Source organism: Cervus canadensis, chromosome 9, assembly GCF_019320065.1.
Source record: "Cervus canadensis isolate Bull #8, Minnesota chromosome 9, ASM1932006v1, whole genome shotgun sequence".
Lineage (NCBI taxonomy): Eukaryota > Metazoa > Chordata > Mammalia > Artiodactyla > Cervidae > Cervus > Cervus canadensis.
The window spans coordinates 8,712,874-8,740,002 of NC_057394.1; the positions used below are offsets into that span (position 1 = coordinate 8,712,874).

The 27,129-nt window shown below is 39.1% G+C and overlaps 1 protein-coding gene across 3 annotated transcripts in view; it reads left to right on the forward strand.

The window, feature by feature from the left end:
• Positions 1-27,129, forward strand: part of FGF14 (fibroblast growth factor 14) — a 603,006-nt gene that overhangs the window by 469,285 nt on the left and 106,592 nt on the right. For all 3 annotated transcript variants that reach the window (XM_043477362.1, XM_043477364.1, XM_043477363.1), the window contains exon 2: positions 19,788-19,898. In XM_043477362.1, coding sequence (XP_043333297.1) covers positions 19,788-19,898 — 111 coding nt within the window. The remainder of the gene's footprint in view (positions 1-19,787; positions 19,899-27,129) is intronic.

Consider the following 27,129-nt stretch of genomic DNA (forward strand, 5'->3'; position numbering starts at 1 on the left):
CCAGGCTTCCCTGTCCATTACCAACTCCCAGAGCTTGCTCAAACTTATGTCCACTGAATCAGTGATGCCATCTAACCATCTCATCCTCTGAATATGACCTGCCATATTCTCAAGCTAAAATTCATGTTTGACGCAATTAATCAGACCTCCCAAGATCTGAACACTTACCTACCATTTCTTGATATCGCTCCTCACTGCTTTAAAATAAGGCTTCCCTGATGACTCGGTTGGTAAAGAAGCAGCCTGCAATGCAGGAGACACAGGTTTGATCCCCAGGTTGGAAAGATCCCCTGGAGAAGGGACTGGCAACCTACTCTAGTATGCTTGCCTGGAAAATCCCATGGACAGAGGAGGCTGGTGGGCTAAAGTCCACGAGATCGCAAAAGAGTCAGACGTGGCTTAGTGACTAAGCCACCAATTTAAGGTGCTGTCTGAGGTTCTTATAGCATCCTCTGACATTGGTTGGCCAAGAGTTTTTACGTGCACTATGTAGAGAGACTTGGGAGGCTATGGTTTAATTCAAACCACTCAGCTAATAAGTGCCTGACCCTCCTCACCCCCACTGTCCAAGTGTACAGTCTGTTTCTGGAGGGCTCAAGTATTCAGAGCCAAACTGCCTCACTGTTTTCTGCAAATTCTTTTCCCCTTAAACCAGATAATACTAGGACTGGGGTATTTTGGGGGCATGGTAATGAGTCATAGCAAGTTAAATTCCTTTCACTTTACATGTTCAATGGCCCACATAATTGCAAAGTATAGACACTTCCTCTCTGCTGTTAAAAGAATTATCAAGTTAAGAAAGTCTTGATTCTAATTAGCTTTTCTGATGCCCAAATAATATATGTGGCTAAATGGTAAACAATTAGGGTGAGGACGATTTTCTTTTGTTCCTACAACACTTTGTTTTAAAGAATATGTAAAGAGCACTCATATGGGAATCTTCATATTAAAATCCTTTATGTAATATTGTGGACTGACCTAAAAGTTCATTCAGGTTTTTCTGTAACATCTTACAGAAAGCTCAGATGAACTTTTTGGCCAATCCATTATCTGGTGCTTTTCCTTAGGGGAAAATTATGAGTTTGAATAAGGGACAGCTTTTTAAAAACAGTGAATAAATGTAAAACAGGAAGCATTTCTTTTGCATCTTTGTAGTGACTGTAAGTTGTTTATGTCCTTATTTTCTTTTCCCTACTGTGCAAAGTCTAAATACCTTACAAGTTAATCACTGATACAATTGACCATTATACTGTGCATGCATGCCTGCTCAGTCCTGTCTGACTCTTTGTGACCCCATGGACTGGAGCAGAAGAGGAGGACCATTGCCTCTGTGGGAAACAGAGAGAGATGAGGAGAAGGAAGGATGCATTCTGGTATTTCTAGGCGTGCGGGTGCTTTTGGAACAGAGGCTGCTATGAAATATTCCCCTGGGATGCTCCCATATGAACACTGGAAGTCCAGGGGCTCCATCTGGAATTGGGTTATTTTCCATACAGCTGGGGAGAGGGGTGGGCGAGGGCATCGTGAGGGTCCAGGCGTCTGGGGTGTGTGACTGGAGGGGCTCTTGTGAAAGAAGAGGCACAGAGAAAAGGGCAGAGTGTTTCCCCATCTCACTGCATTACTGTTTCTAGTTTCACCAAATCTGGCCGAGATGTCACTTTGCTGACAAAGATCCGTGTAGTCAAAATTATGGTTTTTCCAGGAGTCACGTACAGATGTGAGGATTGAATCATAAAGGGCGAGAGACAAAGAATTGATGCTTTTGAACTGTGGTGCTGGAGAAGACTCTTGAGAGTCCCTTGACTGCAAGGAGATCAACTAGTCAATCCTAAAGGAAATCAGTACTGAATATTCATTGGAAGGACAGCTTCACCTGGAGCTGACGCTCCAATACTCTGGCCACCTAATGCAAAGAGCCCACTAACTCATTGGAAAAGACCTTAATGCTGGAAAAGATTGAAGGCAAAAGGAGAAGGGGGTGACAGAGGATGAGATGGTTGGATGGCATCAGCGACTCAACGGACGTTGAGTTTGAGCAAATTCTGAGAGACAGTGGAGGACAGGGAAGCCTGGTGAGTTATGGTCCATAGGGTTGCACAGAGTCAGACACAACTTAACAACTGAATAGCAATAACAAAAAGTGGAGACTGTGGATTCTAATTGAATTCTGGTGAAAGGAGCAGAAGAAATAAGTAGTGGAGGAGAAGGAAAATTTAACCTCTGCCTGGCCTCTCCTGAGTGCCAGATTTACACTGATCACATTGGTGGCCTCACCTTGGTGGTTTGACATGATTCCACATGTGTTCTTATGGATGAGAAAACACTCTGGAAGATGAGGTGCTTATCCTGCTCGCCAATCAGACGAGGTCCCTGTGAATAGGTCTGCGGTCACGAATGTGCAGAATAGGAAACTCTTCTCTGGGAAACATTTTATGCCGGCCTGTAGGTTGTGTGGGTGTAGAGCATTGTTGTTACAAGTCATATTGTTATAACTTATTGTATGCTGTCCTCAGAGATTTGAGGGTCTTGTTTTTTTTTTTAGTTCCAATTGTATTTAAAGCTTTACCTTTCTGCGATGACCTTTTGAACTATGGATCCCATTTTAGTTGAGGGTCTTAAATGAGCAATGGCCACCAAATGATTCTCCTAGGCACAGAGCAGAGCAAAACAGATGGAAAGGTTTCATACAGGAGCCTTGAAGGTCAGCACTCATCCATTTTACAAGGTCAGTGTTTTCTCAGGCATGCCAGGAAATGCTTTTTAGAATGGAAGATACTGGTATCCCACAGATGTAGGGTGATGAGGATAGAAAGAAGCCGTCATACAAGAATGCCCCACACCCTTTGCCCAGAAAAGCTCTGAAACCCACACATCAGCGCTTGCTTTGTGTTACGTAAATAAATTGAGCATTAAAACCCAAGAAGTGACTATATTTAAAATATCAGTAAATCACCAGCAAAGACCTACTGTACAGTACAGGGAACTCTGCTCAATATTCTATAATAACCTAAATGGGAAAAGAATTTGAAATAGAATAGATACATGTATATGTGTAACTGAATCACTTAGCTGTATTCCTGAAACTAACACAGCATTGTTAATCAACTATACTCCTATATAAAAGAAAAATTAAAAAAAAAAAACTCAACAAAGATGATCTAGTAAAATATGCAAATCAAGGAAACAAAGACTGTTTCCCCACAGAGAGAGTAAGAGACCGTTTTAGAAACAGGGGGATACCTAGGCAAGGCCTTGATGTAGGGCAGTGTTGTGATCAGTGTGGAAGAAGAAGAAGTAGTTTGGATGAAGACGTATATAATAAATACCTATATATGTAACTGAAGCGGCGACACAAGGCAAAGACATTTTCAGATCCCAAAACATTTTAGGATTTAGAATCAACTTCATCTCTCACCAACTGGGCAAGAGTGGGCAAATGCTGTGTGTTCCCAGATTCAAGTTTTCTTGTGTATTATATGGGTTAGGCTAAAGATTTAATTAAATAGTATGCACTAAAGTTTCTAGATCAAATAAGCACATGTGCATGTGTGCCAAGTCACTTTATTTGTGTCCAACTCTTTGAGACCCTGTGAACTGTAGCCCGCCAGGCTCTTCTGTCCATGGGATTCTCCAGGCAAGAATACTGGAGTGGGTTGCCATGTCCTCTTCCAATATTCATTATAGTTAAACTTTATTTTTTATTTGATATTCTCTGTGAGGCTTTCCCATTACTGTACATAAATGAGTAGAAATATATCTCTTAAGATGTATTTTTTTGGCTGTTTTCCATGCAAAAGTAATCTCCAAAAGAAAACATGGCATTTTAAAGTTGTCTGCCTTTCAGTTTACCAGGGAGATACTAATATATTTAGCTTATTTATATTAACACATTTCAGAAAAATATTGGTAAGGATTTAGACATTTTTTATTAATGATCTTATTACATTTCCTCCTTCTTGAAACAACAGAGTAAGCTTGCCTAAAATATTATTTAAATGAATCCCCTGTGAAATGTCAGTAGGAATGATCTTGAGTGACCTAAAGTCATAGCATTTAAAAAGACCTACTGTATATAGTATAGGGAACTTTGCTCAATGTCATATAGCAGCCTGGATGGGAGGGGAGTTTGGGGGAGAATGGACACATGTATATGTATGGCTGAGTCCTTTTGCTGTCCTCCTGAAACTATCACAACATTGTTAATTGGCTTTCAGTTCAGTTCAGTTCAGTCGCTCAGTTGTGTCTGACTCTTTGTGACTCCATGAATCGCAGCACGCCAGGCCTCCCTGTCCATCACCAACTCCCAGAGTCTACTCAAACTCATGCCCATCAAGTCGGTGATGCCATCCAGCCATCTCATCCTCTGCCGTCCCCTTCTCCTCCTGCCCCCAATCCCTCCCAGCATCAGGGTCTTTTCCAATGAATCAACTCTTTGCATGAGGTGGCCAATTTGCTCCAACACAAAATAAAAAGTTAAAAAAAAGTCTTCCATTACTAGACTACAACAACCTTTACATTTTATTACACACACACACACACACACACACACACAGAGCTAACTTGCTAACATGTGCTACAGCAAAGCTTAGAATTTTGGATATGGAAATTTAGACACACAGTTCAGTTCAGTCGCTTGGTCATGTCTGACTCTTTGCGACCCCATGGACTGCAGCACGCCAGGCCTCCTTGTCCATCACCAACTCCCAGAGTTTACCCAAACTCATGTCCATCGAGTCGGTGATGCCATCCAACCATCCCATCCTCTGTTGTCCCCTTGTCCTCCCGCCTCCAATCTTTCCCAGCATCAGGGTCTTTTCCAAGGGGTCAGTTCTTTGCATCAGGTGATGAAAATATAGGAGTTTCAGCTTCAGCATCAGTCCTTCCAATGAGTATTTAGGACTGATTTCTTTTAGGATTTAGAAACACAGCCAAATTACTTTCTCAGATTAAATTTTTAAAAATTTATTTCCCCAAGCTTTCATTGTGCATGGAGTAAAAGTCTGCTGTTGATAGCATTCTCTAAAATGTTACAACATCAGATCACTTTTCAATTAAGAAAAAAACAAAAACAACAACAACAAACCCAGAGCATGCTGACTCTCTCTCCACTGATGAATGTGCCCGCTGCTCACCTTGAGTTTTCTGGATGCCCAAAGCTGCCTGCAGACTGCAACCGCCCTTACCTATCACCATCCCTACATCCCCCCAAACCCAGCCTATCAGTCAAAAGGTCTTCACCAACTTGTACCATCCTGACCTTCTTCTGACTTGAGAAGCCCGTGTCTCTTTCCATCCCCACATCCTGTCGATCTCTGATTGGCCCTCACTTGCTCTCTGAAGTCTTCCACTGACCACGTGGATGTAGAAGGACAGTTCTTAGTAGGTAGTATGCATGTCTCCATCCCACATTCTTCAGCTAGTCAATCAAGAGTGGCCATCTTCTTTGGCCGGTGGCTTTGGTAAATGACTGTTAAGTCTTTTATTATTGTTGAGTTGTTTGCTGTCTAATCTCTGGAGAAGGAAAACCAACCACTCCAGTGCTGTGGCCTGGAGAATTCCATGGACTGTGTAGCCCCTGGGGTCGCCGACAGTCAGGCATGACTGAACGTCTTTCACTTCACTTTTGTTGTCTAATCCACCTTGAACTCCACGTAACACTGTAAATTCTTTCAGGAAGGAAGCGCCTTAAACTCCCTAGTAAATGTGGGTTCCCACGTTGTCTTTCACACAAAGTTGGAATGAAATGACGAGTTTTCCGTTTGTTTCCATGTCAGTGGGCTGAAGGACTGAAGCCAGTTTTTAAAACTAGTAAAAATGTTGGCATCCTATGCTGTGTGAAATGATCTTAGAAAAGAAAAAAAAAAAGCACGTGCTTAAGCGGTGTTTCTGAGTGTAGTGATTTCAAGCTCGACTTTTCGTTTTGGTTGTGCTGTTCTTTGTCACCTGCGACCAGGATCGCTAAGCGGTGACTGCAGACTGTCGGATCGTGTTCTCCTTCGTGGCTTCAGGCCACTCGACTTGTCTGGTTCTTCTCCAGGCCGCTGTGTTTTTTATTTCAGGGGGCGGAGCAAGTCAGTTACAGGTCAGAAACGCTTTGGGGTAAGAAGACCTTTGTGTCCCAAAGAAAGCAAAAGAGTGGATGTGAGAGCACAGAAGCAGTGGGAATGGGTGATCAGTAGTTCTCTATCCCGTCTCTAAAGGGCTTGTGCCAAAATGCGCTCTCTGAGTAATGCCTTTCCCAGTGGGTTTTTTTTTTTTTCTTCTGTTTTTAGAAATTTAAAGTATGAATCTGATGCCAAAGCCACAAACCACAAATCCAATTTAAGCAGGGACTTAAGACTCAAGCGTGCACTCGGAAGGGTGGGGGAGGGCGGAAGGAGGCTGACTCTCGACCAACTTCTCCCAGACTTCTCTTCCTCCGGCCTACTCGGCACCCTGAAAACATGTCCAAACTGCGAGATTGCTTATTAAATTAGCACACTGTGACTCTGTAATTCTGTTTGTGAAGTTAAAGTAGAACCAAAAGAAAATGGAAATACAAAAGAAAAAAAAAAAGAATAAAAGGTGTAAGTCAGTGCAAATTTGCTCTCAGACTTGAGTGGATTAAACTCCCTTTAAAATGTACCTGGCTTGATAAACAACAGGGACCTTCTGTAGGGCTTCCCTTGTGGCTCAGCTGGTAAAGAATCCGCCTGCAATGCGGGAGACCTGGGTTCAATTCCTGGGTTAGGAAGATCCTCTGGAGAAGGGAAAGGCTACCCACTCTAGTATTCTGGCCTGGAGAATCCCATGGACTGTAGAGTCCATGGGGTGGCAATGAATTGGACACGACTGAGTGACTTTCACTTTCACTGTAGAGCGCAGCACACATTTAATAACTTGTAATACCTTATAATGACAAAGAACCTAATATATATGTGTGTGTGTGTGTGTATATGGACATGTATGTATATATATGTATATGTATATGGACATGTATGTATATATATGTACATGTATGTATATATATGGAATCCCATGGACAGAGAAACCTGGTGGGCTACAGTTCATGGGGTCACAAAGAGTTGGACATGACTTAGTGACTGATACACACATATATACATATGTTGTTGTTGTTCAGTTGCTGTCATGTCTGACTCTTTGAGACCCCGTGGACTGCAGCACACCAGGCTTCCCTCTCCTTCACCGTCTCCCAGAGCTTGCTCAAACTCATGTCCATTGAGTCAGTGACGCCATCCAACTATCTCATCCTCTGTCGTCCCCTTCTCCTCCGGCCTTCAGTCTTTCCCAGCATCAGGGTCTTTTCCAATGACTCAGCCCTTTGCATCAGGTGGCCAAAGTATAGAACTTTCAATTTCAGCATCAGTCTTTCCAATGAATATTCAGGATTGATTTCCTTTAGGATTGACTAGTTCGATCTCCTTGCTATCCAAGTGACTTTCAAGAGTCTTCTCCATCTCAGAAGCATCAACTCTTCAGCACTCAGCCTTCTTATGGTCCAACTCTCATATGCTTTTTAATACGCTATCTTGGTTTGTCATAGTTTTTCTTCCAAAGAGCAATCATTATATATATATATACACATACATATGTATGTATATGTATATATATGTAACTGAATCACTTTGTTGCACACCTGAAACTATCAACACATTGTAAATCAACTACTCTTTAATTTTTAAAAAAATACACGTGGGTTGTCTACAGCCAAATTCTAAATTCAAGACCAAATTCTACATCATTGTTCATGGAACTTCCTTCTTGATTTCTCAGAGGCTGTGTGTGTGTGTTTTAATTTATTTTCATAACCACTGGCTTCAATGATTTCCCTCTCTAGTTAAAGGTGACAATGTGACTTTACATGATGAATAAGTACCCCGAATGCCTTCTCCTTCCTGCCTGTGACCCTGCTGCTCTGGGGTTTCCAGGAGGACTGACATTGTTAACAAAAGGGTTTTTACAACTTTCATCTCCTCTGAGAAGTAGCTGGGAGACAAATTCTGAAACAGAAATTTTGGAAGGAAACAAACCTCAGCTATTTGCATCTTCCTTAAATAGCAATAAACCGAGTATTTACTGGTACCGTTTTCATCTATTCTTACAACTCTGCCTGTTAGATGGAGTTACCTCGTAGTTCCAGGTATAAACGGGCAAAGTGGATTTTAAATATCTGCTCTGAAACACTATTCTAAAGTGTGAGCCTTGACTCTGGAGAATGTATTGATCAGTCCTTGTCACCTACAGTTACTTTTTAAAATTTTCCCCTTGTCCTGATTATTTTCTTGGCAGAACACATCTAGGGAAATGCTTCCCGGCTGTTCAGCAAATATGTGCTAAAAAAAAAATGGAAAACACCATTTTTCATGCAAAGTCCCAGTTTACTGCTCTATGTCTTCTCATAAGAAAGCTAATAAAACTATTCTTCTGCTCTAATTCTTGTTTTCATAGTTCATATGAATGACACACCCTAATCCAATATAACTTTCACTAAAGTCTTTCCATGCTGAATTTTTATTAAACAATGTACGCTATGTCTGACTCTGTGACCCCACGGACTGTAGCCCACCAGGCTCTCTATGGGATATTCCAGGCAAGAATACTGGAGTGGGTTGCCATTTCCTTCTCCAGGGGATCTTCCCAACCCAGGGTCAAAGCAGCGTCTCCTGCGTCTCCTGCACTGGCAGGCAGGTCTTTCCCACTGAGCCGCCTGGGAAGACTCTATTAAACAAGAGTGCACTTTAATTTCAACGGATGACCTTGGATTCTTTAATAGCATCCTTTTTGTTATGCTAATTCTCAACTTCTGATAATGTAATGATGGCTGGAGCGCAAATTAGTATGGCCTGCTATAGGTTTGACTGGCTATAAAAAGTCTTTGAGTGAGTCAAATAGTCGTTGCTTTTCAGATTCTTTAAATTTAGAGAATCCCATTTCTAGTTTCTGAAAGAAGTGAATCATACTTTCTAGTGATTAACTGAATGTGTTAAATTTAACATATAATACTCTAAGCCTTAGGGTTTTTTTTTTTTTTCCTTCTTTTTCTCGCTTTTTGAGAATACAGTTGAAATTTCTGACTATCAAATTAGATTTTTCTGTTTCTCCCTCAAATCCCATTCGTTTTTGCGTCATATATTTGAAGCTCTGTCAGTAGATGCAGAAACATTCAGGATCGTTATGCATTCTTCATAAATTGACTTATTTATCATTAGGAAATGATCATTCCTTATGTATTGTAAGATTCTTTGCCTTGAAATCTATTTCGTCCTTGATTAATATTGTCTGATTATTCCCAGCATGGCATACTGTTTTCTGTCCTTTTACTTTGATTGTTAATAGCTCTGCTAAGGTATAACGGTCATAAAATCATCTGTATTTAAAAGTGCATAATGTTATAAGTTTTAACATATGAAGTCATCATCATACTCAAGGTTATAAATACTCAGGCTCTGTCACCACAGAGCTTTCCTTATGCCCCTTTGTACTCCTGACCCCTGCTGCTCCCAGTCCCCTCACCAGTCTCCAAGTAGTCACAGATCTTGGGGGATAAGAGCTCTTTATCACTGGTTTCAAGTACTTTTAATACGATGTGTCCTTGTATAATTTTCTTCAGGTTTCCTGTCTTTGGAATGTGTTAAGCAGTTTGGATTTTTGTCTTTATTGTTTTCACCAATTTGGAAATTTCCAGCCCTTATTTCTTCAAATGTCTTTCTTTCTTGCCGTCTTGGTACTTTTCCCTGGAATCTCCAATTAGACATATCTCCAATCATTTAAAGTTAACCCACAGCCCACTGAGGTTCTGTTAATTTCTTTTTAGAATTCTGTTTTCTCTGTGAGTTTCATTTGCAATCATTTCTATTACTATGTCTCCAAGTTCACCACTTTTTCTGCGATTAATATAATCTGCCATTAATGCCGTCCCGTGTATTTTTTTTTTTTTTCATTTCATGAAATGTAGCTTTCACCCATCAAAGTTTCTTTTGGGCTGTCCATGTCTGTACTTAACTTTTTGGATGTGTGGAAGGTATAGAGTTGTAAAGACTGTTTGCATGTCCCTGTCTGATATTCCACCATCTGGGGCACCTCTGGGTCAGTTTTGATTTACTGATTCTCCCTTTTGTTATGGGTTAGATCCCCCTGCTTCTTTGCATGCCTTATTGCATTTTCTTATTGGATTCCAAATACTTTTAATTTTACTTCCCTGGATGTTAGATATTTTTGTATTCCTATAAATGTTCTTGAACTTATTCTGGGATGCAGTTAAGTTACTGGGAAACAGTATACTCTTGCTTCCAGAGTTTGTTAGGGGAGACTGAAGCATTGCTCAGACTAAGCTAATTCCCCTCCTACAGAGGCAAGCCTCTTATTTTTACTCTGCTCAATGCCCCGTGAATTATGAGTTTTTCCAGTCTGGCTAGCCGGAATAGGCATTGTTCCCAGTCGTGTGTGTTTAAGGCACTGTTCCCTCTATTCCTCTCAGATGATTTTTCCCAGCCTTGGGTGGTCTCCTTATATGCGGTTGTCCATTAGTACTCAGCTGAAGACCTAAGGAGACCCTGTGTAGATCCCAGGAATTCTATCCCTCTGTAGTCCTCTCCTTTCCCTGGACTCAACTCCATCTCAACGTAGAGAGTCCACCGGGCTCCCCTTCCCTCACCGTGTCCTAGAACATCTCTAAGCCTTTAAAATCCGGGAAGAAAAGAGCTCACCTTATTTCTTTTCCATCTCCTGGAAACCTCTGTCCTTCATTTCCTGGTATCCAGTGTCTTGCAAAATTCAATTTGTCCTTTTTTGTTGTTTCATATGAGAGAGTACGTCTGGTCCTCATTATTCTTTCTTGATCAGAAATAGAAGTCATTTTGACTTTTAAAGAAATTCTGCATAATTATTAAGCTCTCTCAGATTGTGGTGTATAGCTCATATAGCATTCACATTCTTTTTCAGTCATATTTCCAGCATTGAAATTTGCTCATTATGGTGTTTGACTACAAATATTAGCAAATGCTAATAATACTCTTGGGCCTTTGTTCCTTAAGCCATTCAGTTACATTTGATTAGTCTCAAACTTTATGAAGAACACAGTAAGAGGTCTGATTAAAATATGCAATTATATTTTGTATTATAATAAGCATAAAATAGCTTTTGTGTTGAGCAGTAGAAAGTGAAAGGATTGTCCATTCAAAATAGTGAGATTTTGGCCACATATATGGTGAAGTGAAAACTTCTTCACTCTATGCTATTTGGGATGTGTGTGTGTGTGTATATTTATTGTGCCAAGGTATCATAAGTTAAACACAGAACTTGGAGTGTTTCAAGATGCTACAGTTTGCTTTCAGAATCCATCATTCCAAAGGAGGTTTGCAGCAGTTTTTCCCAAGGTGGTTTTCTTAATTGAAAATAATCCTATCATAAAGAAATAGAAAAGAGGTTGTTATTAAATATTTAGGGACTGGCTGAGTAAACATGGAATGTTCTAGTAACAATATATTTAGTAATATGACCTTACTGAAATTATATTGCTAAGATTTTGAATGGCATTGGAATGGGGTGCTTTTCTAACTGAGCTTCAAAGATATGCTTCTTTCTGGAACTTGTAGACCCTGAGTATTTGAAAAGTTCAACATTGCAGCAGGAATCCCTAGATACCTACGTCTGCTCAAAGTCTGCCTGCTCCTTGGAGCTTAGGGTCAAATATTAAGCAGGATCCTTACTGCTTGCCTTCCTTTTAAAGATCCTCTCAGACAGTTCCCCAAGAAAGGCTTTACTCACTATTGTTTTTTTAGTATATTTTACCTAGAGGGAATTTTTGGGCCAAAATAATTTTTGGAAAAAAAATAACAGCTTGAAACTTTGTGGTGTTTCCCTTTAAAAATCCACATTTCGGGTGGAGAGGGAGGTGGGAGGGGGGATCAGGATGGGGAATACATGTAACTCCATGGCTGATTCATGTCAATGTATGACAAAACCCACTGAAATGTTGTGAAGTAATTAGCCTCCAACTAATAAAAAAAATTAAATTAAATTAAAAAAAAAATCCACATTTACCTTTACCTTTATCTCAAGTATACTCTACTCCTCTAAGTCTTAAATAAGATATAGAAAAATGCATTTTGCCTTGAATTCCATTTAGAATTTATTGATCTTAAAAAACCAACAGAAAATAAATTCAGTTCAATATATATTTGTTGAGCAGCTATTCTGTGCAAAGCATAGTGACAGGCTACTTTGAATAATACATGATGCAAATTATTAAAAGATATATAATGTATTTTCTGGGCAGACAGATATGTAAACCCAATTATTTAATGCATGATTAATTGGTGTAAATTCATATTATGAGTTCTCCTCTTCTCCTTTCAATAGACAGCAAGCTCTCTGAGCCCAAGAACTGTGTTTTCAGGCAAGATTGTATCCCTAATACCATCAGGCAAAGGATTCTGGTAGGCAGAGGTGGAGAAGATTCTGTAGACTCTAGAATCAGCAGTTAAAATTCAGCAAACATGATAATGTGTTGGATTGGGGTGGTGGGCTGAGCAGCAACTCTGAAATAGCAGAAACAAGATTCCCTGGGTAGTGGGGCTCTGAAGGTGACATGGGGTCAGTTCCAAGAGGAAAGTGAGTACCATTCTCAGAAATTAACAGAAAGATATAGCAGATTTTCCCACCTTTCGTTTTCTTTATCATTTTCCTTAGTGCTCTCACCTTTTTTTTTCCAGCCCTTTGGAAGAGTTCCTGGGCATGTTTTATTTTTATGATTGGACTATATGATAATTTATGGATTTGGATAAGTTATTCACAATACTATTTTCTGCTGCTAGGAGTGCCAAAATCTAATTAGATATACCAAAAAAATGTATGTTCCCAAAATTGCCTTTTACCCTGTTAAAAAAATAGATGATTTTCCATAGCTATAAAGGAGTGACGCTGAAGAACCTATGTTGATAACTAGTACCAAGGCTTATGTGTAAATAAATGTAGTACGTGTGTATATACGTTTATATATTTACCATATAAAAATCCATGCCATATTGTACATTTGTTAGTTTAAATGATGATTTAAAATGTATGCATCATCTTAAAACTTATTCTGGTTTCTCTTTTGTCAGTCTGAACATTTTGTGAAAATAATTTGTGACAGTGATTTACTTAGATGAACCCACTTCCGAGAAAGTGATTGTTTTAATTAAAAATCTTGGATATTTTTTCCTTGCACCTAAAGGCAGTTGGACTGACTTGCATTTCTTTCAGTTCTAAGTGTTGAGGTTAATATATTATGAAACATCTTTTTTTCCTCTTCATATACATGTGTATTAGTTTTCATTATTTCTATTTTAATTAATATCAGAGAACATAGTTAGAGTTTCACACAAGGAGTATCCTCAGGACATTTTCAGTGAAATGGCCAGACACAGCAAATAGAAAAGGCAAAACAAAAAGCATAATTAATACAGGCTAAGGTTTCATATTTTCTTGAGCATAGTAAGATGCTCTGGATGCATAAGTATTTTAAAAGAGAATAAAGATCCCTAACAGTTCTATGAGTTGAAAAATATTTTTCATCTTTATATGGCTAACTAAAATATAGGTGTAGGACTTCAGATATTGATTCATCCTTCAGTTATTGAGAGTTCAAGTTATAGGAGTTTGGGCTATATCAGTATTGAAAACAAAATAATAATATTTTTGTACTTCATCATCAAATCTTCTTGTCCCATTAGTTTAATGAAAAAAGTGAGCATGCATCTCAATATAAGTTTATTTCATACAAGCAATATTTCCACTCTTTCATGTCTCAAGTCATAACACTTATTTAGGGTGACACTCCATTTTTATTATAGTAGTTGTATTTTACATCATCTTCTAAACACCTTTAAAATCCTTTGGCTGAGCTCATGTGAGATCTGAATAGATCATCATTGTCTTGATTTCTTATTTTCATCCTTGCTTTTAACCACATAATCTACACAGAATATACATCATCTTCCTTATTTTCTTGATGTTAAGCTTTAGCTTGTTTTTCTTATTTTTTAATTTCACCTCTGGCCCATACTATCTCTGGGATTTTTTTTCCCCTCAACTATCCTAATTTTATTTAAATTAGATAATATAATTTATAAGCCCTTTAACCAGGAGCACGTGAATTTCAACCTATGGCAAAGCATTCATTGGGAACAGTGGCTGAGAGGCAGGGTCACTGGGCCAGCCCCTCAGTATTATGGGATGGCCCACCTGCCCCACATACTTCAAGGACCCAATGTAACATGTGACACATGACTTTGAAGATACCAGTGCCAACCCATGCTTAAGTTCTTTGTCATTTTTGGAGGTAAGAACAACAGTAAGTTCTACTACTGGGTCTTCTTCATACATGGCAGTGTGCTATCTTGCAAACCCCTGCGTGGGGAGACGTACCCACCCCCGCCCACTTTGGATGCTGTTTGCTTTAAATATTTGCATAGTCTGGATCCTGTCCATTCCTGCAGTTATGTGGGATTTTCGTGTTTCTTTTTTTGTTAACTGTTCTCTCAAAGAGTCATGATGGGTTCAGCATGTATTATTATGGTTGGAAGCTGAGACTTGTACTGGAAGTAAAGTAAGAAAATGAAAGCTTGGAGCCTTCTTGCACAGAGACCCAGAAGGTTGCTCATACTTTTGACTGCACGTACTGATGTGGTGGTTTTCTTAGTAAAATTGTTGTTTTGTTTGGTTTTGCTCTGGTTTTTGGTTGCATATTTTCACTTTAGGCTTAGGGAGAAAGGATTTGTTTTAATTATTTGAAAGACTGACTTTAAGCTATACAGGGCTACCTTGAACAATTGTATAAATGAGTATCACAGTAAAGCATTTATGAACATGTGATTATGTACGATGAGAAAATACTAAGTGAATTCTTGAAAATTTGGGGCAACCAGTTAATCTATAGAAGTAATAGGTGTTCAGTTTATTTGCATATACATATGCGATCTTCTTTGCAAGTAGGTACAAAATGCTATTTTGACTCATTCTTTCTCAAAGGCATTAATATATTTATTATAGTCTCTGCATTTACATTATAAAGTTAGCATGCCATCATGATTGGACACTATACAGATAATAAATATTGAAAAATAAATATTCTGATAGCCATCAAAATACAGGTACATTTAACATTTTGGCATATTGTCTCTCGTTTTTCCTATGCATAGTATTTTTACATAGTCATGCTTAAGTTATACACACAAGTTTTTACACAAAACCGTAAAACTCTAAGGACTTATTTTTAAGTTGGAATTCCAAAAAGTGCAATTACCTAGTCAAAAATTGTGGACATTTTTAAGGCTTTACTATGATTGCTGTCTTGGTTTTCACGTTGTTCCAGTTTTCATTCTTACCTGCAATATGAAATTACTGGAAAAATTACACCTTTGTCAGTATTCATTCAAAAGAGATGTAGTGCATAGCTCTCATTTATCTAGACCCAGGAGATGCCATAGTGAGCAATACTGTACGTTTCACTTTTCCTCATGAAACTCACAGTCCAGAGTTTCACATCTCTAGGCAAGTGGGCGTATTTGAGATAGGTAAGGTTATAGGAACGGAATCAATGTGGGAGATTATGGGTTATTTGTAGGCAGCCCACAGTGTGCTGCAGTCCATGGGATTGCAAAGGGTCAGAACAACACAGTGACCCAGGTTGGGCTACGTGCTGAAGATGGAAGGGGAATAGTGGAAACCAAGGTCAGGCAGGTCAGATGGGCCCCTGCTGCTGCAGAGTGAGTCATTTGGTGGGTGTTGGAGAGTTGCTGCTTCTTCCCTGGTCTGATGGACAAGAACAGCACTCCGCATGGCTTGGGAGAGGCCATGAGGGGTTGAACATTTGCTGGCAGTGAAAATAGAGAAAGGGAAAACAGTGAGAGAGATTTTGAAGACTGTCTGTAGGAACTGGGCAACTCATTGGATGGGATATAAAAGGCAGCAAGCATGGTGTTAATCTGAAGGGGTTAACAATTAACATCAGTGGTCAAGTCAGAGTGGACCTTTGACTGAAGTCGATGGAGATAGAGGAACTGAAGTGAAAATGATACTGTAGGAAGTTTAAACTTAAACAGTGTTAAACTTATGATTTTGATGAGGATTTCATGGGTGGACATTTATTGGAAATGTGGTCAATGGCAAAGTAGGACAGATCTTAGAAGAGATTTTCAGGAAATTTGGTCATCTCTAACTTTATGTTATGGCTTTACATTATAGAGTCAGCTCCAAGTATGCAGGATTAGAGGGGTTAGACACAGCCCAAGATAACCTTTAAGAATCTAGTTTAAAGAAATAGATGTTTGCATTTCATTTTAAGTTGTTTAAGATAGTTTAGTCTGATTGTTCAATTACAGGTTACATAATTTAGTTGTTAAGTGGGCAGGATCATGTCAATCAAGCTTTGCACTTACTAGTCATGTGCTGTTTGTCAAATTACCTCGTTGTGCTGTGTCTTTACTTTCTCATTATCAAAATGGGCTTCCCATTTTGTAAGTAAATTGTGGTGAAAATTCAGTGAGTTAATTGTGGCACCTGAGAAGAACAGTCACTATTACTATGGTTTCTAAAAAAAAAAAGAAAAAACAAATACTGTGAAAGTAGATAAATAGAAGTCAGTTTGGTTTTCTTTTCTTGAAATTAAATAAGAACTCAAAAATTCAATTTTGTATTTTACTTGTAATTTCTTAGCAGGCATGAGGTGTGGTTAGAAATTAGGTTCTCAGCCTAATGTCCTCCAGGTTCAGTCCTGTTATCACAAATAGCAGGATTTCCTTTTTTATGACCTAATAATATTCCACTGTGTGTCTACACCATGTATTTCTTTATCCATTCATCTGTTGATGGACACTTAGGTTGTGTCCACGTCTTGGTTGTGGTGAATAATGCTGCAATGAACACGGGGGTGCAGATATCTCTTTGAGATCCTGATTTCACTTCCTTTGTATATGTGCCCATAAGTGGGATCTTTGGATCCCATGAATCAGTTTTCATGATGATCAGTTTACTGATCAGTTTTACTCATCAGCATGAATAACCTCCATCCTGTTTCCCACAGTGTCTGCACCAATTTACATCCCCACCAACCATGCACAAGGGTTCCCTTTCCTCCACTTTCTCTCCAGTGCTTGTTCTATCTTTTTAGTAGAAGAAACAAAAGAGAAGGGGGCTCTCTCTGTAAGTACGAAGGGACTTGTGAGGGTCACGTGTCTTCTCACTTTCTTGCCTGGTATACTTAATTCAAGTCCAGAAGATATCATAGCTAGAATATAGGATTACTAAAAGTAAGTGATCCAGAACATAAAGCTTTTGCAGAAAAATTTTCTGTCTCTGAAATGCTCTGTTTTCATGGCAACTAAGAATTCCTGCCCCATCCCACCTTTTCACTTTTGTTCCCTTCTTTTTCTGTGCTACCTATTTTCAGTGGCAAGCACAAATATAATACAGCAAAAGTAGGAAAAATCCTCAGTACTTAAACGTTCAATAGTACTTATTGAGTGATGAGCAGAGTAAGGTACAAGAGTAATTTTTTCACTAAGGCACATGTTAGAATTATGTGATTTTTAAAGTTATATACTACAGAGTAAGGAACACACGGGGCTTCCCATGTGGCATTAGTGGTAAAGAAGCTGCCTGCCAGTGCAGGTAGACATAAGAGACGTGGGTTCGATCCCTGGCTCAGGAAGATCCCCTGGAAAAGGGCATGGCAACCCACTTAAGTATCCCTGCCTGGAGAACCCCATAGACAGAGCATCCTGGTGAGCTACAGTCCATAGGGCCAGGCACAGCTGAAGTGACTGAACACACACACACACAAGGAACATACATAACACAGTTGTAATAATCATTTATAGTGTGTTAGTCATGTCCGACTCAGTCACGTCCAACTGTTTGTGACCTCATGATCTGTCCGTGGGATTCTCCAGGCAAGAATATTGGAGTGGATTGCCATTCTCTTCTTCAGGGGATCTTCCCAACCCAGGGATGGAACCCAGGTCTCCTGCATTGCAGGCAGATTCTTTACCACTTAATAATCACTTGGATGTTTCTTTCTAAAATCCTACTCCTCCAAAAACACCTGTATTCTAACATGCTTGATTACACATTGCTGCCATGCTGTGGTTTTCTTGCATTATTTTCCAGATTCTTCAATATCACAGTGTCTTTGAAGAAAATCTGTGCCAAGAGGCCATTTCTCAAATGATCAGTCACATCAGATGTACACAGAAACAGATGCTGTCATTCTTTTTAATTTCTTGAGAACTAAACAAAAGGCTGAGGATATTCTGTTTTGAACAGCTTTTTTGGTTTCTTTTTGCACATTTGTGTGTGTGTGTTCACCTGTTTGCCATCCATCATTTTTTGATCAATTACAACATGCTCAGTTTCATCATTCTGTAACAACCGCCTGTTTTGACAGCATGACCACATTTGCATGTCTCATTCAGGGATTGTGGAGAGATGCTAGTTGCCATGGGGAGGATTCTGATGTCTCCCATCAAATCTAGTCATGAGATGGTGGTGACCTTTGAAAAGCCACATGCAAATATTTATTTTCAAAGGTACAGTTGGCTCTTTGTGAAGCACCGGATCAGTAGACCGGCTATCTCTTCGATGAATCATCTAATGAGAAGTCTGTTACCTTTTGTGTAATTTCCCTTTTGGTTTTAATAAACTTCCAATGTCCTTGACCTTAGGCCATTTGAGACAAGAATAAAAATCCATAGAGTATAATTTTACTATCCCTTGTAGTTATATAAATTATGTAGGATTATCTGTCTAATTCATCTAATTGGTCTGGATTATGGCCAGAGATTATTGGAGATTCAGCTGAAGCTGAATGCAATACAACTCCAATACTCTGGCCACCTAATGCAAAGAACTGACTCACTGGAAAAGACCCTGATGCTGGGAAGGATTGAAGGCAGGAGGAGAAGGGGATGACAGAGGATGAGATGGTTGGATGGCGTCACCAACTCGATGACATTTGAGTAAACTCCGGGAGCTCAGAATGGACAAGGAGGCCTGGTATGCTGCAGTCCATGGGGCTGCAAAGAGTCGGGCACGACTGAGCGACTGAACTGACTGACTGATGGCCAGAGAGCTTAGGTTTGTTACTGTTGTCTCGCCCTGAGTTCAGAAGTTGATTTTCACATTTTCCTGTGGATCACATCTAAGTACACAATACTTCCGTGCAAGTTCCCTCCATATCAGGGCTTCTTCTGCAAATGTGTACCAAATGTTAGTATGGCTTTTTTTTTTTTTAATAAAAGTTTTTCACATTTGGGGATTACTTGTCAAATTAAGTGGAAAAAAATTTCCATTAAAAAGCCTTTGATATGGTTTCTTAAAGCCAGGTGTTTGCAAAATTCTTATCCCACCATCCTGAATGATATTAGTTTAAACTAATATCTACTAGTTAGTTTAGGACCTAACTAATAGCTTAATAGATTAAGTAGTTTAATCATGTTAAGTAGTTATTTAAATACATACTTGTCAGGTTTTTTTTTTTTAATGATCTGTTATCTAAAGTTTATGACTTTACAACTTCAAGTAAAATAAATTTACACCTGCATTTTCTTCACCATCTGTGATCAGCATCTTCTGGTTTGAGAAATGCAGAGACATTCCTGGGAAACATAAAATAAAAGGTGCTTCTATAAAATCCTTCTATAAAATACCCTCTTCCTTCTGAAAAAGAAAGAAAAGAAACAGGGAAGAAAAAAGAAATTCTGTTGTGATGCGTTGTGAGGCTTATGACCTCTGTGTTTGCCTTTCAGATCCCCAGCTCAAGGGTATAGTGACCAGGTTATATTGCAGGCAAGGCTACTACTTGCAAATGCACCCCGATGGAGCTCTCGACGGGACCAAGGACGACAGCACTAATTCTAGTAAGTGACCACCCCAGGCCACCGGTTCACACAATTGGTAGGAGAGACACTGCTGCTTAAATGACTTTACAAATACATTTGCAAATATTGGGTTACGTGAGTTCACTTTTACAAATGTTATACCCTAGAATGCCATTGACAATTCTTCTTGGACCACCTGGATAGAAATATTCATAGAGCCACAAAAGAAACCTGTCATTTTAAGAGAATTATTCATCTTTTCAGTTTTTTCCCCAAGCAGTTGTCTTATCCAGTGTTACTGTTACTTGAATCTCATTATCATCAAAGTAACTGCACTAATGCATTCAGATGAAAGTTGATTACCTGTTTACTTTGGAAGTTTTATCTTTGTGAGACCTCTAGCTTCTTCTTTTTTTTTTTTTTTTTGAAATTAATTTATTTATTTTAATTGGAGCCTAATTACTTTACAACATTGTAGTGGTTTTTGCCATACATTCACATGAATCAGCCGTGGGTGTACATGTGTGTAGCTTCTTAATGATAACTGTGTACATTCAAGAACAATAAGGATTAGTTGTTTCAAATAATAGAAGTGTTATTTTTCAAATTCTTTGTGTTCAAGATAATATTTGTCTTTACAGAGGGAACATGAAGGCTGTGTACTTTTTAATGCATTGTATGAATTATTTATTTCTAAAATTGGATCTGTGCCTTTTTTTAAATTAAAAAGCCACCCGCCTTCCATTGTTTTCATGTCTGTCTTCATTTTGCTATTTCTTTACATATAACTTTTCTTTGTATTTTTATTATGGCACTCCTTCTCTTCAGTTTTCTGTGTTTTTGTTTCCTATTTTCTGTTCATACTGGCCTCAGATTCCCTTTAATTTAGCACATCAGTTCTAAAGTAGACACTTTTCATTGCTCAGGAGAATTAGTGAAAAGCAAAAATCAATTTTATTGGAAATATTTAATCACATGTTACTAGTGGATATGAATCTTTTCATTGATTTAGCATTTATCCTTCACATACAGAACATCATTCCATGGGACGAAGAAGGCTTTGAATACATTTAGCCAAATTATAGACAGTTCCTGTTTTAAAGTCTAGTCATCAACGGTTCAGATACACTGATTCTGAGAGAAGCTAATAATATAAAGTAGGCTATTTTTGCATTTGGTGTTGCTAAGTGAAATATCATTATTTTCCCAAACATTGTGCTTGTATTTTAGACTTTGGACATTATTTCATTTTTTTAATTTTTCTTTCAACTTTAAGTATTTTCTTTATCTATATTTTCCTCCTATTCAATTTTTAATCCTTTTTTCCCCTTGTTTCTATTATGTCATCCTTATGTACTTTAGACTTTTCCCTATCATATTTGTTCATTGATTTTTGTTTGCTTTACTTCCTCTTGATTTAGAAAAAGAGAAGGTAAAGCAATTCAGACACAGGGAAGAAAGAGAAGACACTTTTATTCATAAGATTGGCATCAAATATTGTTTACCTGTTGGGGTTTTGATATTAGGTTGAACTCTGAAAATCACCAGCACTTAACCATCTCTGACCTACAGAAGATGTTAGTTTCTTCTGATTTATGTTTATATATATTTCATATATATGTGTGTGAATATATATATATGTCTGCTAATTTTCCTTTCCCAACTTTAAACTCCTCACCCACTCTTTGACAAAAGGCATTCTCTTTTTCTTGTGTGTTACAGTCGTGAGGATCATGGACTTTAGATTCTTAAGTTCTCGTGTCTTCAATGTCTCTGATTTTCTTTAGCCAGAGTCTAGCAGAGCGTGAAAGCAAGTTTTCTGTAAGTCTGATCACAATAAGAGCTATGACACTCTGATTTATCAGACTAGAGGCTGATGTCAGCCATCAGACAAAAAATTTCAAAGAAAGAAAAAAAATTACAGCTATACGAAAATGCTGCTTAGCTGGACTTCTTGAAAAACTAGCTTCCTTCAAGCAAATGTTTTATGAGTTTTTTCTTACCTTCTCCTTTTGTTTTTGTAGTCCCAAACAAGTTGGTTTTTTTCATGGTGGAATCAATATCAAGTTAAGAAGTATCAGTAGACACTGCTTTTTAAAAGCATATTGCATCACAATTGAATAAGCAGCACAATATTTTCTAAATTATGAAAGTGCAGATGTAGAAATTATACGCACACATGATTATGTCTGGTTATCTGCATAGTATTAAACACTGGGCTGGGAAGCTGAGATACTAAAAGATACTGGACCTTTTCTCTAAATGTATGAGGCTTTTTTCCTGGAAGAGAATCTTTGTTTGGCTCTTGAAATCCTTTCTAATCCCCCTCAATGCTGGTGAGGAACAGTTCTGGGAACCAGGCAGGAATGGAACCCCAATGGACAAGCAAATCAGAACCAAATTATAGTGACCGCCCACAAGGGCTTCCATTCCTATGCAAAGATCTAGCCCACAGCTTCTTCTCAGTTACCATTGTGATTTCTGTGCCCTTTAAGTCAGTAAGGTTAGTTTCCTTACTGTTTTAACATTTGCAAAGACAAAGCAGAACGGAATAAAACAGACTGAGATAAATGTTCCCTCCTCAAAAGGTTATGAAAACTGCATGACTGCAAATTTTCTAAAACATTGCAGGATTATAGCAGCTTTGTAAAAGCAATGGGAATTACTAATTATCTCAACTTTTTCGTACTATCACCATCTTAACTGAAAAGCACAAGCTTTTAGGATGAATTTTAACATATCTTCTTTTCTCTGGTTCATCACAGTAGTCATACATTCTGGGGAAATCATTAGCCCTGAAAAGTGATCTTTAGAAATGAAGGTGAGAGTGTCAGAGATGCTGACAGACAGACAGGTCCTCCGTAGAGCACTGCCCTCTTTGCTTGAGCTAAGTCATTTCAGTTGTGTCCGACTCTTTGTAACCCCAAAGACAGTAGCCCACCAGGCTCCTCTGTCCATGGGATTCTCCAGGCAAGAATACTGGAGTGGGTTGCCATTCCCTTCTCCATTATGCTTGAGTGTGATGTAATTATTCACAAACATTCCAGTTTTTTGCTATTTCTCTGAATAAAGATTAGTCATCCATAGGTAGGAAAAATAAAGAGGAATAACCTAAAAGTCACCCTGATGGCACCCCAAAAGTCACCAAATGGGAGAATTGAGGCTTGACCCTCCATGACTGGAGCTCAATGCTAGCCCACTAGTAAATATGAGATTACTTAGAACTAGGTAAGGCTTCCCTGGTGTCTCAGCTGGTAAAGAATCCACCTGCAATGTGGGAGCCCTGGGTTCGATCCCTGGGTCAGGAAGATCCCCTGGAGGAGGGCATGGCAACCCACTCCAGTATTCTTGCCTGGAGAATCCCATGGACCAAGGAACCTGGCGGGCTACAGTCCCTGGGGTCACAACGAGTCGGAGGTGACTGTGGCTGAGCGACCAAGCACTAGGTGAAGTCAGAACCACCTGCTAAGCTTTCTTGGTCAAAAAATTTAAATGCCTTGAAAGGGAGAAAGACCGGCAGGCAAACCTAACGCCCTGACGCTAGCGCCCTCCCTGGATCACCAGCTGAGACCTACAACTTTCTGGGCAAGAAAGTGGGGAAGGGTGGATAATTGGTCCTAACTGAGAGATTCTGAAATAACTCACCTGCTTACCCAGGCTTCTGGTGCCCTGGAAACATCTTTCACAAAAGGAAGTGAATGCCCAGGATACTTTATCATCACACTCATTTTCCAGAGTGCGTTGCTTTGAAATTCTTAGAGCTGCCCTTCTATGCACGGAAGATAAGCATTACCATGACTATGGTATTTGGTTAGAGAGTGATTTTTTTCTTCAGTTTACTTTTGGCAAGTGGCCAAAAGTTTGGGATTTTCCTGTGTTTTTAAAGGTCACTGTTCCCACTACCAGATACTGCAAGCAGAAGAGGGCTACAGAAATATTCATGTGTCAGCCTTAAGCTAGATTAAAGCCCCACCCAAACCAATCCCTCTTACCTTAGAGATTCCCAGCCTGATAACCTGATGCATAAAACCGGCTGGTGCCTCATAATGCTCACTATTTGACAGGCCTCGGGAAGGTGGTTCTCACCTTGTCCGTAGGTTAGGATCATTTGAGGTGCTTTAAAAAAAAAAAGTTCCTGATGCCCTAAACCCACTCCCAGAGACTCTGATTTTATTTCATTGCTTTGGGGTTGGGCAGTCCCTGGTGGCTCAGATGGTAAAGAATCTGCCTGCAATCCTGGAGACCCGGGTTTGATCCCTGGGTCGGGAAGATCCCCTGGAGAAGGAAATGGCAACCCACTCCAGTATTCTTGCCTGGAAAATCCCATGGACAGAGAAGCCTGGTGGGTTACAGTCCATGGGATTGCAAAGAGTCGGACATGACTAAGCAACTTTTTTTTTCACTTTTCACTTTCTTTCTTTCTGTCTTATGAATACAACTAGTTTTAAGGTGCAGCCAGGGTTGAATGAAATTCACTATCATATGGAGACTGGAGTGTTCCACAGAATGAACAAAGTATCATGAACATCCTTATTCTTACTCCCCTAGGCCTTGTGGCCTTTATAATTTTGTGGCCTTGTAGGCTTTATAATTGTGTTAGATACAAAAAGGCTAAAAACCCATAATGATGTTTCAGTTAATGTGAGTATCTGTGGTTATATCAAGGAGTGTGGATCCATCATGGTCAACTCTGTAATGTGGTCAACCACATTACAGTGGTTCTATGGATACACTTTCTGTTTTCCTACGATAAATGATAACTATTATTTTATAATTCAGGTCTCAACCAAAACCCTAGGGAGGGAGAAAGTTTGTTTTTGTTTTTTTAAATATAGTATGGGGCTTCCCTTGTGGCTCAGCTGGTAAAGAATCCACCTGCAATGTGGGAGACCCGGGTTCGGTCCCTGGGTTGGGAAGATCCCATGCAGAGGGTAAAGGCTACCCACTCCAGTATTCTGGCCTGGAGATTTCCATGGACTGTATAGTCCATGGGGTCACAAAGAGTCAGACACAACTGAGCAACTTTCATTTTCACAGTCATTTTAGACTATCTTCTATAATTTTACTCTTCCCCATACTATATTATTTTCATGAGTTCATGATGCATTATCTTCTAGAATTATTCCGCCTGGCCTATATCAATTATATGGCACCTACAAAACTGTTTGGGCTTGCCAGGTGGTGCAGTGGTAAAGAATCTGCCTGTTAATGCAGGAGATGCAGGAGATGTGAGTTGGATCCCTGGGTTGGGAAGGTCCCCTGGAGGAGGAAATGGCAAGCTTCTACAATATTCTTGCAGTCCATGGGGTTGCAAAGAGTCGGACATGACTGAACACACACACAATACCATCAGACATACATGAAGGTTAGAATAAATACATTTGAATAGGTTCAGATGGAATAGTTTACATGGGCAGATGCACAATTATGGTTTTCCCTAAAAACTTTTGCAAATAAATCAGAAATTATCCTATGGTGCCAATCCTTTCAAAATATTAGCAAGATGGGACAGTTCAGATGTTACAGAAGAGAGTGAAAGCATCCAATGACTTTCTTCCATGAAGAAGGGATACTGAGGAGACATCCCTGGTGGTCCAGTGGTTAAGATTCTGCACTTCCAGTTCAGAGGGTGTGAGTTCAATCCCTGGTTGGGTGACTGACATCCCACCTGCTGCATAGCGCAGCCAAAAAATTAAAAAAGAAGAAATACTGAGAGTTTCCATGACACAAATATTCAATAACTCCACACTCATGTTTAACATTATGTAATATAATAGAAATAAGCAAACATAAGCCTCATTCCTCTGTAAGGATATTATAAGCCCCTAGAATCCTACAGAAGACAGTTCAGTGCTAGTTTGCATCCTGAAAGTGAATATCCACCAAACCTGATGCCCCTGAATGTTCTTGTAGGGATAATTCTCAAGGGTCATGGTCAGCCATTCTCCTTTCATCATCTGAGAAACACAGACATCTTGAGATCTCAATATCAGTAAATATAGTAATTGGAAGAGAAAGTGTAATCTACCCCCACTAGATCAGAGAAAACATGTGCCTCGGAGTTAAACAGAATACAGTTTAGAAAATCCATTTAAAATTATGTACTGGGTAGACCCACAGATTTAAGTCAAAATTGCCCACATCTTTCAAATTATTTATTCTTTGTGAAATACAAGCAAGAGCCTAAACCTAAGATATTTTTCTTGTACGTTTACTTCAACACTTTAGTGCTTTCATTTCCTCTTCTGGGCTGGTTCTCTTACTTAGAATTAGACTTGAATTAAGAATGCAAATGGGAGCAGATAACCTGTCATAATTAACGATAATCTTATAAATGTGTCTATGATAAACTCACCAAGCAGTCATCACCAAGAATGATGCTAGACACTTCCCAGGAGGTTCAGTGGTTAATACTCTGCACATAATTGCAAGGGGTGAGGGTTCAATCCATGATCTGGGAACTAAGATCCTACATGTCATGTGGCCAAAGGGGAAAAATAAGAATGATGCTAAAATTCTCACTGCTCAATCATATGTAACCCTAGCATGGAAATGAATTATTAAGGATGTTAATTAAGACTTTTTAAAAAATCAGTGATAACATTGCTGTCTGCAGTGTGAAACTTACATACGAATACATTTTTGGTCAATAAAGGAAGAAATAGAACATGGAAACATTCTTACCTCTTAAGTGGGTAAAATTGAACACTTTTCCCTCTTTGTTTTAGTTTTCACTCTAAATGGTTTTATAAAATATTAAAGAAGAAAATTCCCTCTCTGAAATTCGTACGCCATTCAGTGTGATTAGTTCTTTCTAAATTTAGCAGGCAGGCAGGTGCACATCTTTTCTGGGTTCTGTTGATGTCATGTTGGTTCTGCAAGAGTAATTTAGCTTTGGAATTACCTTTTTAACTTCTTGCCTGTACTGCATTGCAATAATGAAGCAAACCTTCCACCTAAAAGACCGGAATAAGCACTCAACTTGGGCTTTTAAGATTCTCCTCTTTTAGGGAACTTCCCTGGTGGTCCAGTGGTTAAGACTTAACCTTCCAGTTCAGGGAGTACAGATTTGATCGCTGGTTGGTCAGGAAGCTAAGATCCCACACGCCTTGTGAGTGAAAAACCGAAACATAAAACAGAAACCATATTGTAACAAATTCAATAAAGACGTAAAAAATGGTCCGCATCAAAAAAAAAAAAAAGTATTTAAAATAAAATTCTGCTCTTTGAGAGTCTTCCTAGCTGATTTTTTCTGGTATCAAATGGTGTC